A 19,571-nucleotide genomic window follows, 5' to 3' on the forward strand; every position below is an offset into this window, starting at 1 on the left:
TAATCTCTACCTCCTAGGTTCAAGCAATTCTCCTGCCTCAGCCTTCCAAGTAGCTGGAATTACAGGCATGTGCCACCACACCCAGCTAATTTTTTTGTATTTTTAGTAGAGACGGGGTTTCACCATGTTGGCCAGGATGGTCTCAATCTCTTGACCTCATGATCAGCCTGCCTCGGCCTTGCAAAGTGCTGGGTGTGAGCCACCGTGCCTGGCCAAAAAAATTTTTTTAATTAATTAAAATAAAAATGTCAAAAGAACTCTGTTTCTAAACACTGTGTATTTCAGGAAACAGGAAAGCATTATATGTTTAATTGCAATGTTTTTCTTTCTCAATGGTATATAAAATGTTGGGTTACAATCAATAGCATAACTGAGGCTCAGAAAGGTTAAGTTACTTGCCAAATTATTATACAACTAGGAAATAGCAGAGCAGCATTTCAAATGAGGTTGGCTCAATTCTCCAGAGCATGCTTGTAGCTGCTGTGTTTCGTCTTGTTTGTATATATAGTAAATTGGAGAAAGACAGTATAGTTTTAAAAAATTATCTCTTCTATCCTTAACAGTGGAATAGCTAAACTTCTGTTATATTTCTCTTTTGTCCTTACTTTCACCTCACTTAGCTGTTGACAGATCCATGACTGCCAGTCTGAGTGACGCTCGGGATGCTCTAGTGAATGCAGTCATTGACTCCCTTTCTGCTTACCGTTCTTCAGTCTTAAGTAACCAGCAGCCTGGACTGATGGTTCCTTTTTCTTTGCGGCTTTTCCCACTTTTTGTGTTGGCTCTCCTTAAACAGGTAAGAAAAACAGATACAGAAACTAACACAATGAGGGCCAGAAACTGTGGCCTACACCTCAGTCCGGGCACTTTGGGTGGCTGACATGGGTGGCTTGCTTGAGTCCATACATTTGAGACCAGAGTGGCCAACATGGTGAAACCCCATCTCTACAAAAAATACAAAAAAACTAGCCAGATATGGTGGTGTACGCCTGTAGTCCCAGTTACTCTGGAGGCTGAGGTGGGAGGATGCTTGCGTCCAGGAGGCGGGGATTATAGTGAGCACATATCACGCCACTGTACTCCAGCTTTGGTGACAGAGCCAGACTCTGTCTCAAAACAAAACAGAACAAAAGAGGCCAAGGCGGGTGGATCACGAGGTCAAGAGATTGAGACCATCCTGGTCAACATGGTGAAACCCCGTCTCTACTAAAAAAATACAAAAAATTAGCTGGGCATGGTGGCGCGTGCCTGTAATCCCAGCTACTCAGGAGGCTGAGGCAGGAGAATTGCCTGAACCCAGGAGGCAGAGGTTGCGGTGAGCCAAGATCGCGCCATTGCACTCCAGTCTGGGTTACAAGAGCGAAACTCCGTCTCGGGGTGGGGGGGGGGTGGGGGGGGAGCCAGAACAGGGGGGGGGGTGGGGGGGGAGCCAGAACAAAAGAAACGAACACAGTGGAAACATCAAAAGGCAAAATTTTTATCCTATGAATCCCTAAACATTGTATACATAACTTTATGCTGGTTAAATTTCTGAGGACAGGGGCCTTGCCTCTTAATTGAACTTTGAAAATTTTATAACCAAAGAAACTTGCAAATAACTGATTCAGAACAAGTTTCTCATTTATAAGATGCTTCTCTGGCTGGGTGCAGTGGCTCATGCCTGTAATGTCAGCACTTTGGGAGATTGAGGTCGGCAAATCATGAGGTCAGAAGTTCAAGAGCAGCCTGACCAATATGATGAAACCCCTTCTCTACTGAAAATACAAAAATTAGCCAGGCATGGTGGCACCTACCTGTAGTCTCAGCTACTCTGTAGGCTGAAACAGGAGAGTCGGTTGAGCCCAGGAAATGGCGATTGTAGTGAACCAAGATCGCACCACTGCGCTCTGGCCCAGGCAAAAGAAAGAGACTCCATCTCAAAAAAAAAAAAGAAAGATGCTTCTCTAAGCAAAGTATTCAGTGACATTATAAAAAATTCAACTGATAATCAGTTTTCCAAAACAAGAATTATATATCATATTGCTGGTGCAAGAAGGCACACATGGATTGCATGTTCTCACTTAATATGTAAAAGCTAAAAAATCAAACACACAGAAGCAGAAAGCAGAATGGGTGTTACTAGAGGCTGAGTGGTGCGGAAGGAAAGCAGTGATATCGAACAAAAGGTACAGTGCTTTAGTTAGGCAGGAGGAATAAATGATGTAACCATTGGAGATCATGGATATGTTACTTAGCTTCATTAAATCATTCCACATTGTATACTATATCATCGCATCCCTTTGTATCTAATAAATATATACAATTAAAATTTTTCACCAATAAAAAGTTAAAGTTAACTTTTTTTAAAAAAAGAGCATACATGTGATTTTTTTTTTTTTGCTCTTTCTTGTTCCCTACAGACTTTCAGCAACATTATACTTCTTTTTTTTGAGATAGAGTCTCAATCTGTCACCCAGGCTGGAGTATAGTGGCACCATCTTGGCTCACTGCAACCTCCGCCTCCAGGGTTCAAGTGATTCTCCTGCTTCAGCCTCCCGAGTAGCTGGGATTACAAGGGTGTGCCACCACGTCCAGCTAATTTTGTGTTTTTAGTAGAGATAGGGTTTTACCATGTTGGTCTGGCTGGTCTCAAACTCCTGATCTCAGGTGATTTGCCCCCCCTTGGCATCCCAAAGTGCTAGGATTACAGGCCTGAGCTACCACACCCAGTCAACATTACACCTCTTAATCTTTTTTGAGACAGGGTCTCCCTCTGTCGCCCAGGCTGGAGTGCACTGACAAGATCTCAGCTCATTGCAACCTCTGCCTCCTGGATTCAGGCAATTCTCCCCACTCAGCCTCCTAAGTAGCCGGGATTATAGGCATGCACCACCACAGCCCGGCTAATTTTTGTATTTTCATTAAAGACAGGGTTTTACCATATTGGTCAGGCTGGTTTTGAACACCCAACCTCATGTGATCCATCCGCCTCAGCCTCAAAAGTGTGGGGATTACAGCCTTTAGCTACCACGCCTGGCCCTTAATCTTCTTTAGATACACCTGCCACCACGCATGGCTAATTTTTTGTATGTTTAGTAGAGACGGGGGTTTCACTGTGTTGGCCAGGCTGGTCTGGAACTCCTGACCCTGTGATCCACGCCCTTCGGCTGGGATTACAGGCCTGAGCCACTGTGCCCAGCCTCTAGTTCTCACTTCTTTAACTCAAATTATCTATTTCAATTTCTGAATATAAGTACACAGATTACATAAGTATTTAAATTTTAACATTTAAAAATCTGAGCTCTTCTTTCTCCTTCAGGCCTTTCTTGAAATGCTTTTTTCTAAAGCCCACATTCTCTGATCTTCCTCATTTAATATGCAACACTCTAATCCCAACCCATCCCACATCATTCTGACACCCTTAATCACTCTTACCTCTGTATTTTTCCTATGGCGTTTATCATTGACATACCACATATTTTTTTGCTTATTTTTTATTCTTCCCTTAATAGGATGTAAGTTCCATGAGGACAAGGATTTTTATTTTATTCATTCACTTTTTTGTCCTAGCAGTTAGAATAGCTCCTAGTATATAATAGACACACAGGAAATATATTCTAAATGAATAGATGGAACTTTTCTTCTAACATTAAAATCTTAAGAGCTTTTATAATCTTCAGTGTACTTTTTTTTTTGAGACGGAGTTTCGCTCTTGTTACCCAGGCTGGAGTGCAATGGCGCGATCTCGGCTCACCGCAACCTCCTCCTCTTGGGTTCAGGCAATTCTCCTGCCTCAGCCTCCTGAGTAGCTGGGATTACAGGCACGTGTCACCATGTCCAGCTAATTTTTTGTATTTTTAGTAGAGATGGGGTTTCACCATGTTGACCAGGATAGTCTCAATCTCTTGACCTCGTGATCCACCCGCCTCAGCCTCCCAAAGTGCTGGGATTACAGGCGTGAGCCACCGCGCCCTGCCAAGTGTACTTGTTTTAATATATAATTTCATTATTCTTTTCTCTCTACCTCCTTTCCATCAGTTGGAATACTTAAAATCTTACCCATAACTTTATTCTTCTCCATTTTTATCTGTGTAAAGAAAATAAGTTAAATATCATATTTACTTATTAACAAATTTTACTAAGAAGCTGTCCTCATTTGTAGTACTATTATTTTTTTTTTTGGTAATTAGTATTCTTTGTTATATTGTTTATATGGTGGGTCAATGACAGCTGCCATTAATCATCACCCAGCATTTATAGAACACTTAGTGCAGGGTTCTCACTGCACTACCCCCGGGCCACAAACCAGTACCAGTGGGTGGCTTGTTAGGAACCGAGCCCCAAAACAGGAGGTGACTGGTGGGTGAGGGAGTATTACTGCCTAAGCTCTGCCTCCTGGCAGATAAGCGACAGCATTAGATTCTTATAGGAGCACCAGCCACATTGTGAACTGCGCATGTGAGAAATCTGAGTTGCACACTCCTTATGAGAATCTAATGCCTGATGATATCAAGTGGAACAGTTTCATTCCAAAATAATCCTCTGCCATGTCCCCCTTAGTCTGTGGAAAAATTGACTTCCACAAAACCAATCCCTGGTGCCAGAAAGGACCACTGACTTAATAGATATCTTTTTGGTTGTTCACATATGCCTTTACTTTGTCATCTGCAGCATAACTTCATCCTTCCTATGGTGCTGCTTGGATTGTTACATCACTATCATTACATGGTAGATAAAGTATTTAGATCTATTTTATCAACTAGGAAACAGACACCAGGGAGATCAGATAACTTTGCCATGGTCAGTTGGTTAATTTCACAAGACTTTTAGGTGGGGCTGTTGCTACATTTTAATAGATGTGTGGACTTCTTGAAAAAAGATACTTTAAAAAATATTATTTTAACAACCGGCATTTTGAAAGTTCTAAATGTATTTTTAAAATACAGTTTTTTTGTGGGGAATGGGCGTTTTCTGTTACAGAAATCATTCCAGACTGGAACAAATGCACGTCTAGATGAACGCATTTTTGCTATGTGTCAAGTGAAAAATCAGCCCTTGGTTTACCTTATGCTCACAACTCATCCCAATTTGTATAGAGTTGACAATCTCTCAGATGAGGTAAGATGGATTGCTTTTTTGTGGCTTTTACTTGAAGATTAGTAAGGCTAATCATAATCAAGTACAGAAATGAGGAAGGTTTATTATTTAAGGCTTTATCTTTTGTTTTTGTTTTTTTTGTTAAGACTCAGTAAAGAAATTTTAGTATAGGGAAGCTCCTAAAAATAGTGTCAGTAAGTCTCCTAAAATACCATCTGTAGAACAGATCTAAGAAATGGGAAGACTGTCAAATTGACCAGAGCAACTTATTTATTTATTCAAACAAATTGATCTTTTAACAACTGACATTTTAAAAGTTCTGGGTATATTTATGCTCTCTTTGGCAGCACATATACTAAAATTGGAACAATGCAGAGAAGATTAGCATGGCCCCTGTGCAAGGATGACATACACATGTGTGAAGTGTTCCATATTTTAGGAACAGAAAACCAAACACTGAATGTTCTCACTCACAAGCAGGATTTGAACAATGAGAACACATGGACACAAAGAAAGGAACATCACATACACTGGCATCTGTCAGGGGTTGGGGGGCAAGTGGAGGGAGAGTATTAGCACAAATCCCTAATGCATGTGGGGCTTAAAACCCAGATGACAGGTGAATGGGTGCAGCAAACCACCATGGCACATGTATACCTATGTAACAAACCTGCATGTTCTGCACATATATTCCAGAACTTAAAGTATAGTTAAAAAAAATTTTGGGTGAATTTTTAAAATATCTTTTTTGTGGAGAATAGGGGTATTTTTTGTTATAGAAATCATTCCAGACTGGAACAAAAGTACATCTAGATCTGAGAGTGAAGTTACATCTGAACACCCAGTTCAATGTAACAGTGTCCTTGAATTAAAGAAAAAATATTTATCTAAGTTGCAACATTGTTTTCCTTTGGTAGAAATTTACCGGAATTAAAGTCACAAGAATGAAAATGTTAAATCAAAATCCTTCTAAAACTGTGATCAAGTTAAGATACATATTTTGGAAGTAATGTTCTGGTTAAAAATCTTTCAAAATATAAAGAATTTAAGATACAGGACCGGTGAGGTGGCTCATGCCTGTAATCCCAGCACTATGGGAGGCTGAGGCAGGTGGATCACCTGAGGCTGAGTTAGAGACCAGCCTGGCCAACATGGCAAAACCCCATCTCTACTAAAAATACAAAAAGTAGCTAGGCATGGTGGTGCACACCTATAATCCCAGCCTCTTGAGAGGCTGGGGCAGGAGAATCACTGGGACCCAGGAGTTGGAGGTTGCACTGAGCCAAGATCGTGCCACTGCACTCCAGCCTCAGTGACGACAGAACTCCATCTCAAAAAAAAAAAAAAAAAGAAGAAGAATTTAAGATACCTTGCAAATATAAAGGAAAATTGCCTGTGAAATTTGAGGTAACTTTCTTTTTCTTTTTTTGAGACAGAGTTTTGCTCACATGGCCCAGGCTAGAGGGCAATGGCACAATCTCACCTCACTGCAACCTCTGCCTCCTGGATTCAAGTGATTCTCCTGCCTCAGCCTCCCAAGTAGCTGAGATTATAGGCGTGCGCTACCATGTCCGAATAATTTTGTATTTTTAGTAGAGATGGGGTTTCACCATGTTGGTCAGGCTGGTCTTTAACTCCTGACCTCAAGTGATCCACTCACCTTGGCCTCCCAAAGTGCTGGGATTATAAGTATGAGCCACCATGCCTGGCCTATTGCATTCTTTTTTTTTTTTTTTTTTTTTTTTTTTGAGACGGAGTTTCACTCGTTACCCAGGCTGGAGTGGTGCAATGGTGCGATCTCGGCTCACCACAACCTCCGCCTCCTGGGTTCAGGCAGTTCTCCTGCCTCAGCTTCCTGAGTAGCTGGGATTACAGGCACGCGCCACCATGCCCAGCTAATATTTTGTATTTTTTTTAGTAGAGACGGGGTTTCACCATGTTGACCAGGATGGTCTCAATCTCTTGACCTCGTGATCCACCTGCCTCGGCCTCCCAAAGTGCTGGGATTACAGGCTTGAGCCACCGCGCCCGGCCTGCATTCTTTTTTAAAACAAGGGTTAGGATCAGAAGTTGATGGCCAGGCATGGTGGATCATGCCTGTAATCCCAGCACTTTGGGAGGCCAAGGCAGGTGGATCACCTGAAGTCAGGAGTTCAAGACCAGCCTGGCCAGCATGGTGAAACCCCTTCTCCACTAAAAATACAAAAAATTAGCCAGGCATGGTGGCACATACCTGTAATCCTAGCTACCCGGGAGACTGAGGCAGGAGGATCCCTTGAACCCTGAAGGTGGAGGTTGCAGTGAGCCAAGATGTGGGCCAACAAGAGCAGAACTCCATCTCAAAAGAAAAAAAAAAAAACAAGATCAGAAGTTAATTTGGCTTTATTGGGAGTCACAATGGCTTGGTTAGATAAGTGATAACTATCTAACTGTAACTATCATCGTCATCTTTGTGCTTAAATAGGAATAATTGTGATTTACCTAAGCAAGGCCCAAACTCTTAGAGGAAACATTCATTTAATTTTTTGTTGTTGTTTAATTGCGACTCCTTATTTCCTATAATTAAAACTTTACTCTTTTATTTAATTCCTCAGGGAGCACTCAACATTAATGATAGAACCATACCTCAGCCCCCTATTCTTCAGCTTTCAGTAGAGAAGCTAAGCAGAGATGGAGCTTTCCTCATGGATGCAGGCTCTGTAAGTAGTTTGACTTATCCTGACCCTCACTGCAAACTACTGTACTGTTTTAATTTAGCATTTGGTTTCATTTCCTTTAATATCTATCTTCCTGAACAGATTTCATACATTAACCTATGTAGAGTCATACACTGATTAATGATGTGTAAGTCATCGCTTATATGATGGAGATCCCATAAGATTTATGATGGAGCTGAAGAATTCCTATCACAGAGTATTTACTATGTAATTTTTTTAATTATTGTTTTAGAACTGTACTCCTACTTAATTAAAAAAAATAGTTAACAGCCTCAGGCAGGTCTTTTAGAGGTATTCTAGAAAAAGATGTTGTAATCATAGGAGATGACAGCTCTGTGCATGTTATTGCCCCTGAAGATTTTCCAATGAGACAAGATGGGGAGGTGGAAGCCAGTGAGATTGATGATCTTGACACTGTGGAGGCCTAGGCTAACGTGTGTTTGTGTTTCAGTACTTAACAAAAAATTTAAAAAGTAAAAAATAAAAAAATTTTTTAAATAGGGAAAAGTTTATAGAATAAGGATATAAAGGAAGAATATTTTTGTATAGCTGTACAATGTGTGTTTTAAGCTAAGTGTTATTACAAAAGAGTCAAAAAATTGAAGTTGGCTGGGCATGGTGGCTCATGCCTGTAATTCCAGCACTTTGGGAGGCCAAGGCAGGTGGATCGCTGGAGGTCAGGAGTTAGAGACCAGCCTGGGTAACATGGTGAAACCCTGTCTGTATTCAAAATACATATATTAGCCAGGCATGGTAGCTCGTGCCTGTAGTCCCAGCTACTCAGAAAGCTGAGGTGAGAGAATCACTTGAACCGAGGAGGCTGAGGCTGCAGTAAGCTGAGATCATGACACTGCACTTGAGCCTGGGCAACAGAATGAGACCTAGTCTCAAAAAAAAAAAAAAAAAAAGTTGTTGGCCGTTGGCCGGGCCCAGTGGCTCATGCCTGTAATCCCAACATTTTGGGAGGGCATGGAGAGTGGACTGCTTGAGCCTAGGAATTCGAGAACAGCCTGGGCAACATGGTGAAACCCCTACAAAAATCAGCCAGGCCTAGTGATGTGCACCTGTAGTACCAGCTACTTGGGAGGCTGAGGTGGGAAGATCACCTGAGTCCAGGAGGTCGAGGTTGCAGTGAGCCAAGATAATACCACTGTACTCCAGCCTGGGCAGCAGAACAAGGCCCTGTTCAAAAAAAAAAAAAAAATTAAAAGAGGCCGGGTGCAGTGGTTCATGCCTGTAATCCCAGCACTTTGGGAGGCTGAGGCCAGTGGTTCACCTGCGTTCGAGAGTTCGAGACCAGCCTGACCAACATGGTGAAACCTGTCTCTATTAAAAATACAAATTTATTCGGACATGGTAGCACATGCCTATAATCCCAGCTACTCTGGAGGCTGAGGCAGGAGAATCACTTGAATCCAGGAGGCAGAGGTTGCAGTGAGCTGAGATCACATCACTGCACTCTAGCCTGGGCAACAAGAGCAAAACTCTGTCTCAAAAAGAAAAAAAGAAAAGGAAAAAAAAGTTTATAAAAGTTATAGTAAGCTAAGGTTAATTACTGAAAATTAACCTTAAGAAAGAAATTTTATATATATATATATATAGTATGGCCTAAATGTACAGTATTTATAAAGTTTATAGCAGTATATACAGTAATGTCCTAGGCCTTTATATTCACTCACCATTCACTGACTCACCCAGAGCAACTTTCAGTCTTGTGGGCTCCATTCATAGTAAGTGCCCTATATAAATATCTGTTTATCTCTTCTACCATATTTTTACTATACCTTTCCTGTTTTTAAATGCACACTTATCATTGTGTTACAGTTGCCTACAGTGTTCAGTACAGTAACATGCTCTAGAGGTTTGTAGCCTAGGAGCAATAAGCTATACCATATGGCCAAGGTATGCAGTAGGCTATTACCATCAAGGCTTATGTAAATACACTATGATGTTCACAAAATTAAATCACATAACAACACATTTCTCAGCATATATCCCCATTGTTCAGTGATTAATGGCAGTATATTTGTCACCTTCCCCCTCCATATCCTCCTTGTTTCATACCAAGCATAAAATGTCATATGGTAAATAGTAATTATTATTAATTCAATTAAAGGCTGTACAATCTAACTAAATATACTTAGCTTTTTGATATTTTAAAATATACTCAGTCAGGCTGGGCATGGTGGCTGATGCCTGTAATCCCAGCACTGTGGGAGGAAAAGGCAGATGGATCACTTGAGGTGAGGAGTTCAAGACTAGCCTGCCCAACATGGTGAAACCCCATCTCTACTAAAAATACAAAAATTATGTGAGCATGGTGGCACACACCTGTAATCCCAGCTACTCGGGAGACTGAAGTGGGAAATTGTTTGAACGTAGGAGGCAGAGGTTGCAGTGAACCAAGATTGTACCACTGCACTTCAGCCTGTGCGACAGAGTGAGACCCTATCTCAGAAGTATATATAAAAAATAAAAATAAAATATACTCAGTCAACAGACTCACTCACCTTTATGTATGGTACATCTCAAAATAATTTTATTCTTGTCCTTAGGTACTGATGCTTTGGGTTGGAAAAAATTGTGCACAGAGTTTTCTCAGCCAAGTTCTAGGAGTTCAAAACTATGCATCAATTCCACAGCCTATGGTAAGACTTTTATTATGGTGATTATAAAGGGCATTTCAAAGGTGGCAAAAACATGAATAGCCACTATTTTGATATCAGAAAATAATAACAAAATTATACCATTTTTATTGATAGGTTTTTATATTGATGGATTCTATTATTCCATTCATAGAATCACTGAGGAATTTATGTATTTAAACAACAGATAGGCCAGGCATGGTGGCTCACACTGTAATCCCAGCACTTTGCGAGGCCGAGGTGGGTGGATTACAAGGTCAAGAGATTCAGACCATCCTGGCCAATATGGTGAAACCCTGTCTCTACTAAAAATACAAAAATTAGCTGGGTGTGGTGACGAAAGCCTGTAGTCTCAGCTACTCGGGAGGCTGAGGCAGGAGAATCACTTGAACCTGGGAGGCGGAGGTTGCATTCACACCACTGCACTCCAGCCTGGTGACAGAGCAAGACTACATCTCAAAAAAAAAAAAAAGAAAAAAGATATGCGAGGCATGGCGGCTCACACTTGTAATCCCAGCACTTTGGGAAGCTGAGGTGAGAGGATTACTCGAGCTCTGGAGTTTGAGACCACCCTGAGCAACATAGTGAGACCCCATAACTACAAAAAATTTTTTAAATAGTTGGGCATGGTAGCACACAACTGTGGTCTTAGCGACTTAGGACACTGAGGTGGGAGGATTGCTAAGGCCTGGGAGGTTGAGGCAGCAGGGAGCAATGATTGCACCACTGCACTCCAGCCTGGACAAAAGAGCAAGAACCTGTCTCAAAAAATAAAAGACAGCTATATCAGGATTATAGCTAGGATATGCAGTGGATTTCAGGCCTGGAACAAAACTACTGGACTGGATGACTAAGTGTTTTAAGTAATGAGTAAATAAGAAATGGTTATATTTTTAATAATACCTGAATGAATCAATTAATTCTGGATGTCATGCTAAAATGAAGAGAAGAACTAAGAGGGTTTTCTAGATGAGGGCTTAGCAAACTATGCCCAAGGGGTACCTGCTACTTGTTTTTGTAAATTTGGTTTCTTTGCGGCCCGGTGCGGTGGCTCTTGCACTTGAACTTGGGAGGCAGAGGTTGCAGTGAGCTGAGATCACGCCATTGCATTCCAACCTGAGCAACAAGAGCAAAACTCTGTCTCAAAAAAAAAAAAAAAGGTTTCATTGGAACATCCATGCCCATTCACTTATATATTGTTTATGGCTACTTTGGTGTAACAATGGCAAATTGAGTAGTTGCAGCAGAGACCAAATGACCTACAAGCCTAAGGTATTTACCATCTGGGCCTTTAAGAAGTTTGCCTACTCCTGTTCTGGATTATTTGTAGAAAATTGTAGTCCCAAGTCAAGTTGCATTGGCATGACTGTGGGAATTTTTTAGGAAAGCAAAATCTTAGGACCACACCCTTGCCCTAGACCTCCTATATCTTTATCTGTAGTTCAACAAGATTATCAGGTGATTCATATGCATGTTAAAATTTAAGGCCAAGTACAGGGGCTCACACCTGTTGTCCCAGCACTTTGGGAGGCCGAGGTGGGTAGATTGTTTGAGCCCAGGAATTCTAGACAAGCCTGAGCAACCTGGTGAGATCCTTATCTCTACTAAAAATATAAAAATTAGCTGGCAGGTGGGGCACACCTGTTATTCAGCTACTGGAGGTTAGGGGGCTGAGGTGAGAGAATCACTTGAGCCTTGGAAGGCAGTGGAGGTTACAGTGAGCCATGATTGCACCAGTGAACTTCAGCCTGGGCAACATAGGAAGACCCTGTCTCAAAAAAGTAAGTTAAATTTGAGAAGTAGGCTGGGCACAATGGCTCACATCTGTAATCCCAGCACTTTGGGAGGCTGAGGCAGGTATATTGCCTGAGCCCAGGAGTTTGAAACCAGCCTGGGCAATATGGTGAAACCCTGTCTCTATAAGAAATACAATAGCCAGGCATGGTGTACACATCTATAGTCCCAGCTACACAGGAGGCTGAGGTGGAAGGATCACCAGAACCAAGAGGTTGAGACTGCAGTGAGCCATGATTGTGCCACTGCACTCCAGCCTGGCGACAGAGACCTTGTCCCAAAAAAGAAAACAGAAAAAAAAATGTAATTAAAAGAATTAAAATTTGAGAAGTACCATAAACCATAATATTAGATATATAATTAATTTGAATCTTGTTGGTTTTGATTAACAGACAGACCTTCCAGAACTTGGTACACCAGAATCTGCCAGAATAATAACTTTCATCTCTTGGCTTAGAGAGCAGAGACCATTCTTCCCAATACTTTATGTAATAAGGTAAGTTGAATTTTCCATTTGCTAGTAGTAAGACACTTTGTTTGGCCTTGCCACAACCTGTTTCAAATAATGGATATATGTGATCTCATGTTTAAGCAACCTTTTACAAGAGTGTAGCAAAAAAAAGAAGAATTCTTCTCAATAAATAGCAGTAAAGCATGCCTTAGATCCAATTATTGAAAATACTACACTTTTTTATTTTTATTTTTATTTTATTTTATTTTTTTTTGAGACAGAGTTTCGCTCTTGTTACCCAGGCTGGAGTGCAATGGCGCGATCTCGGCTCACCACAGCCTCCGCCTCCTGGGTTCAGGCAATTCTGCCTCAGCCTACTGAGTAGCTGGGATTACAGGCACGTGCCACCATGCCCAGCTAAATTTTTGTATTTTTAGTAGAGATGGGGTTTCACCATGTTGACCAGAATGGTCTCGATCTCTTGACCTCATGATCCACCCGCCTCGGCCTCCCAAAGTGCTGGGATTACAAGCGTGAGCCACCGAGCCCGGCTCTTTTTTTTTTGAGACACAGTCTCACTCCGTCACCAGGCGCCAGGCTGAAGTGCAGTGGTGCAACCTCAGCTCACTGCAACCTCCGCCTCCTGGGTTCAAGCAGTTCTCCTGTCTCAGCCTCCCAAGTAGCTGAGACTACAGGCACATGCCACCACACCCAGCTAATTTTTTTGTATTTTTAGTAGAGATGGGGTTTCACCATGTTGGTCAGGATGGTGTCAATCTCTTGACTTTGTGATCCACCCTCCTCGGCTTCCCAAAGTGCTGTGATTACAGGTGTGAGCCACTGTCTTTTTTTTTTTTGAGATGGAGTCTCGCTCTGTTGCCCAGGCTGCAGTGCAGTAGCACAGTCTCAGCTCACTGCAACCTCTGCCTCCTGGGTTCTTGCAATTCTCCTGCCTCAGCCTCCCAAGTAGCTGGGCCTACAGGTGCATGCTGCCACGCCCGTTGCCCAGGCTGGTTTTGAACTCCTGAACTCAGGCAAACCACCCACCTCGGCCTCCCAAAGTGCTGGGATTACAGGCATGAGCCACCATGCCTGGCCCACTTTTTTCATTTTTAATTGACTAATAATAAGTGTATATATTTATGGGGTACACTGATTTCTTTTTTGTTTTTGTTCTGAGATGGAGTCTCGCTCTGTCACCCAGGCTGGAGTGCAGTGGCAAGATCTCGGCTCACAGCAACCTCTGTCTCCCGGTTTCAAGTGATTCTCCTCCCTCAGCCTCCTAAGTCTGGGAGTGCAGGCAAACACCACCACACCTGGCTAATTTTTTGTATTTTTAGTAGAGACGGGCTTTCACCATGTTGGTCAGGCTGGTCTCAAACTCCTGACCTTGTGATCCACCCGCCTCGGCCTCCCAAAGTTCTGGGATTACAGGCATGAGCCACCAAAATTTCTTGATCCTTGTATACATTATGGACTGGTCAAATTAGGCTAATTAACATATACATCTCCTGAGCCAATTATTGTTTCTTTGTAGTGAGAACATTTAAAATCCATTATTTTGCCTATTTTAAAATATGCAATATGTTATCATTAACTATAGTCATCATACTGTGTAATAGGTAACCAGAATCTATTCCTCCTAAGGAAATTTTGTACCCTTTGACTAACATCTCTTCTTTCCTTCTCCACACCCACCTTCTGCCCCCTAGCCTCTAATAACCATAATTCTACTTTGTACTTAGATGAGTTCAACTTTTTTTTTTTTTTTTTTTTGAGACGGAGTTTCACTCTTGTTACCCAGGCTGGAGTGCAATGGCGCGATCTCGGCTCACCGCAACCTCCGCCTCCTGCGTTCAGGCAATTCTCCTGCCTCAGCCTCCTGAGTAGCTGAAATTACAGGCACGCACCACCATGCCCAGCTAATTTTTTGTATTTTTAGTAGAGACGGGGTTTCACCGTGTTGACCAGGATGGGCTCGATCTCTTGACCTCGTGATCCACCCACCTCAGCCTCCCAAAGTGCTGGGATTACAGGCGTGAGCCACCGCACTCAGCCTCGATGAGTTCAACTTTTTTAGATTCCACACATAAGCTAGATTTTGTGGTATTTGTCTCTCTGTGCTTGGTTTTTTCACTTAGCATAATATCCTTTAGCTCCATCCATGTCACAAATGACAAAATTTCCTGTTTTTTAAAGGCTGAATAGAATTCCATTGTGTATATATACCCCATTTGAAAAATCCATTCATCTAGTTATTTCCATATCTTGGGTGTTGTGAATAATGCTGCAGTGATCATGGAAGTGCAGGCATCTCTTTGATAAACTGATTTCAATTCCCTTGGATATGTACTCAGAAGTGGAATTTCTGGATCAACTGTTTATCTTAATTCCACCATAAGCTTTTCCCTTTAACAACTTATAGTTCACATAACCAAGTATTCTCAGAGAAAGCTTCTAGAAATAACTGTTTATATAGTAAATGTTATGATGGTTATGAGAAAATCAAAAGCCTTCTGATGGGTTTGGTGGTTCACGCCTATAATCCCAGCACTTTGGGAGGCAGAGGCAAGTGGATCACGAGGTTAGGAGATGGAGCCCATCACGGACAACATGGTGAAACCCCGTCTCTACTAAAAATACAAAAAAATTAGCTGGGCATGGTGATGCACGCCTGTAACCCTAGCTACTCAGGAGGCTGAGGCAGGAGAATTGCTTAAACCCAGGATGCGGAGATTGCAGTGAGCAGAGGTCTCGCCACTGCACTACAGCCTGGGGGACAGTTTGAGACTCTGTATCAAAAAAAAAAAAAAAGCTTTCTGACAAGTCTGTTTATTTTACTGTTACATTTTATCTAAAAGTTTTTGCCTTTTATTCCTAAGGGATGAGAGTCCAATGAAAGCAAACTTCCTTCAAAACATGATAGAAGACAGAACAGAATCTGCATTATCATATTATGAATTCCTGTTGCATATACAGCAACAAGTGAATAAATGAACAAATGAAGAAGTTTGACTTAATTATTTCTAAGGAATGTCACAATAGTGCAGAATACCTGGAAATGTGTAATACCTTCTTTTTCTATTGTTTGTGGACTAATATGTTGATTGAGATGTTCTCACTGTGATTTCAACAACCTATAGCAAATAAAAGACCACAGCAGAGAATCAAACATGCAACTTTGAAATACTGTATTTTTCAAATCAGAATCTAGCTACATATGATTGGATACTTTTTTCTTGCCAATTATGTTTAAGTTGTTATGGATTAAAATAAGACAAGACAATATTGCAGAGGCAAAGTACATTTTGTAAAATAAAGATTTCTGTGTTCTACTTGTATATTTCTCATTTTTTATTTTTCTGAATTTTTGGCTGCTACATTTAAAACCTCACAAGACTAAGTGTTTCAGGGAAGTTACAGATTCATTGATAGTAATGTTTTTAAAATAAAAACAATTGGAAGTAAATATAATGTAGGAAGACTAGAATTCAATTCCCATACCTGTCCTTTTTTTTTTTTTCTTTTTTAAGGAAGGGGAAGGATCATTATGTTGCCTAAAACTAGAATAAACTAATTATAGTATAGCTTGAGAAAAATATGAAGTAACACATTCAAGCTTTAAAATCTGTCAGTATTCTTTATACTTGAAGAACAAAGTCTCTTTGATTTGAAGTGAGAACTATCATTAGGTGGTTTTCTGATTTCCTGCCCAACACTGGGACCTACTGTATTACTCTGTAGTGAAAAGGATTTGAGCTGCTTCATAAACACTGGGACTGGCAATAATAATAGGGAGATAAGAAACTTTAATTATCTTGATCCTTTAAGTGGATTTTGTTTGGTACATTTCTGCTCTGGGTATGTAGTAAAAGTGGGGTTTTTTTGGTGAAATGAGGGTGAATGAAAGAAATGAAAGGTTTTAAAGTGCTACCCAAAAACATCAGTAAAATTTTTCTAAGGAGTTTAATTGTTAAATTGGAAATCACTCATAAGAAGTATTTATTCTTTAATATGAAAATTTTATTAAAGCATAAATGCTGCTGATAGATTTGATGGATATTGATTACACACATCCAACATATTGAAGAAACTTGATTTCTGAAAATTCTTAAGAGACTGCTTTCTTGATTCAGCTAGAGAAATATTATAGTCAAAACTATTGAGTGAATTTTGTTTACAAATAGGTAAATTATACATTTGTATATTTAAAGTGCTGTGACATAATATCTTTAAGAGTGGCTCAGTTTTCATAATTCATTTTGTCCTATGAATTTTTTAAAATATGTTCATGTGTAATACTTGATCAAAATATTTTGGGGTTTTTTGTTTTGTTTTAATGGGTTAGAAAATGTGTTTACAATCTTGGTCTTACATGATCACCAATGAAATAGGAACTTTCAGGTTTATATCAATATGAGCTGACTTTAACGGAGTTGTTTGGGATAGGGAAGAAGCAGTCCCTTTACAGTATACAACTACTGCTTGCCAGCTGGATCAAAATAATCATGTTTTATGAAAATATCTCCCTTAAGCAGTGTTAAGGTTGGTTTGCAGTGTGCGAGTGGCACATTGAACTGGAAGTTTTCTTGAAAGCCGCTTCATCTTATAAGAAGCAATTTTCAAATTGTAGCAAATTATATTATCCCCTCTTTTAAAGAAACAGTCATTATGATCTGGGTGTGGTGGCCCATGCCTATAATCCCAGCTCTTTGGGAGGCTGAGGTGGGTGGATCACCTGATGTCGGGAATTCAGGACCAGCGTGACCAACATGGACAAGCCCCATCTCTACTAAAAATACAAAATTAGCTGGACATGGTGGCAGGTGCCTGTAGTCCCAGCTACTCGGGAGGCTGAGGCAGGAGAATTGCTTGAACCCAGGAGACAGAGGTTGCAGTGAGCCAAGATCACGCCATTATTGCACTCCGAACTTTGTCTCAAAGATAAAAAAATAAACAGAGAGCAAAAACTCTGTCTCAAAGATAAAAAAATAAACAGTCATTATGCACAAATGTTTCTTAAAATAACTAAAATGTTCCTCTTAATGTGATTTTAAGCGGAGTTATTTGTAGGTCCTTTCTTAAAAGTAGTAAAGAATCTTCCAGAGGGAAACATTTATGCTTCTAGGGATAATCTTCCTTGTGCCTCACTACATCCCTCAGTGGGTATGACTCTTGTTATTACCACATGCTTTATTAGTATGTTTCACAAATTTACTTTTAAAAATTATTTTAGATACTGTGTAACATGTGCAATCCAGAATAATTTTTATAACAGGTCATGAAAAACATAACTTTAGTTAGGATTCACAATATTTGTTCTCCACATAATGCGAGAATGAATGAGCCTTTGGAGATATTGATACAAAGCAATTATTTTTTGCAATGATGAATGTGTTTTTAGTTTGATTCTTTGTTTTTTTTTTCCAATAGGGCACTACCTGCCATATCATCTTGTATTACTTTTTGATGTAAAGCAACTAATATTTACACTATGCCATATTTTTTTTATCATAGTTGTAAATTATGAAAGATCTTTGAATTTTCTACAGATCTACAACTACTAAAGTAATAGACAAGGGCAATCTTGGTATTTAAATCTGAGCATGGCAGTTCTACCATAAAAAGTACTCTATTTTTCTAATTTCTAGGATTTTTAAAATAACATTTCTGTAAGTCTGACATACTAATAGTCACTCAAGCAGTTACTATTTATTTTAGTTTGCATATATTTTCACTGTTTTTAATTTAATGTAATGTATTGAGTCTAATAGACTGTTTTGCAATAATTAGAATAAAGATTTATTTCTTCTAATCAAAGATGCATAACAGCTATTATCTAGGGGACCACCAAATGTGATTTCAAGGTTTCGTTAACTATTATAAATGTAATCCTTATATAGAAATTTTAATTTTGTAAAGTAGTGTATAATATTGTAATATTAAATTCTTGTTCTCAGATTCAAGTATGTATTGATCTTCAACGTGCTGTGTTAAATCTTGGTTCTCTGAAATGTTGGAGACAAGATTTGTCTTCCTTTTTACAGTTTGTCATTTTCACTGTCTTATTTCTGTATAAAAAAACAAAGTCATTTGTAACCCATGCAAACAATCATTTGATCTGTGCTAACTTATCAACTTGGATATTCAATAAAGTTAATTGAAAGAGCTTATATATAGTGACTAGTTATTTAAAGTTATATGAGCCTGGTACAGTGGCTCACACTTGTAATCCCAGCAGTTTGGGAAGCCCAGGTATGAGGATCACTTGAGGCCTGGAGTTCAAGACCAGTCTGGGCCAGATGGCGAGACCTTGTCTCTACAAAATAGTTTTTAAAAGTAGGCTGGGCGAGGTGGCTCACACCTGTAATCCCAGCACTTTGGGAGGCCAAGGCGAGTGGATCTCCTGAGCTTAGGAGTTCAAAACCACCCTGCCAACATGGTAAAACTTCATCTCTACTAAAAATACAAAAATTAGCCAGGCATGGTGGCAGGCGCCTAATCCCAGCTACTCGGGAGACTGAGGCACGAAAATTGATTGAACCCAGGAGGCAGAGGTTGCAGTGAACCGATATCGCACCACTGCACTCTGGCCTGGGCAACAAATCCAGACTCAGTCTCAAAAAAAAAAAAAAAAAAAAAAAAGCCAGGTGTGGTGGCTCACGCCTGTAATCCCAGCACTTTGGGAGGCTGAGGTAGGCGGATCAAGAGGTCAAGATGATCCTGGCCAACATGCTGAAACCCTGTCTCTACTAAAAATACAAAAATTAGCTGGGCGTGGTGGTGGGTGCCTGTAGTCCCAGCTACTTGGGAAACTGAGGCAGGAGAATTGCTTGAACCTGGTAGGCAGAGATTGCAGTGAGCAGAGATTGCACCACTGCACTCCAA

General features: G+C 40.4%; 1 protein-coding gene and 1 non-coding gene across 12 annotated transcripts in view; both read left to right on the forward strand.

Annotated features, from left to right (window-relative positions):
• Window positions 1–18,856, forward strand: part of SEC24A (SEC24 homolog A, COPII component) — a 76,035-nt gene extending 57,179 nt beyond the window's left edge. For all 11 annotated transcript variants that reach the window (XR_013530852.1, XM_054249549.2, XM_078359527.1 and 8 more), the window contains 6 exons: window positions 621–796; window positions 4,960–5,097; window positions 7,671–7,775; window positions 10,349–10,441; window positions 12,625–12,728; window positions 15,566–18,856. Coding sequence is in view for 10 of the 11 variants with exons in the window: in XM_054249549.2 (XP_054105524.2) it covers window positions 621–796; window positions 4,960–5,097; window positions 7,671–7,775; window positions 10,349–10,441; window positions 12,625–12,728; window positions 15,566–15,680 (731 nt within the window). In the remaining variant the exon portion in view is untranslated. The remainder of the gene's footprint in view (window positions 1–620; window positions 797–4,959; window positions 5,098–7,670; window positions 7,776–10,348; window positions 10,442–12,624; window positions 12,729–15,565) is intronic.
• On the forward strand, window positions 5,408–5,514 carry LOC118151819 (U6 spliceosomal RNA). The gene has a single exon (XR_004740226.1). It is a non-coding gene; the product is annotated as a U6 spliceosomal RNA (small nuclear RNA).
• Window positions 18,857–19,571: the final 715 nt, after the last annotated feature.

Source organism: Callithrix jacchus, chromosome 2 (genome assembly GCF_049354715.1).
Source record: "Callithrix jacchus isolate 240 chromosome 2, calJac240_pri, whole genome shotgun sequence".
NCBI classification, from domain to species: Eukaryota; Metazoa; Chordata; class Mammalia; order Primates; family Cebidae; genus Callithrix; species Callithrix jacchus.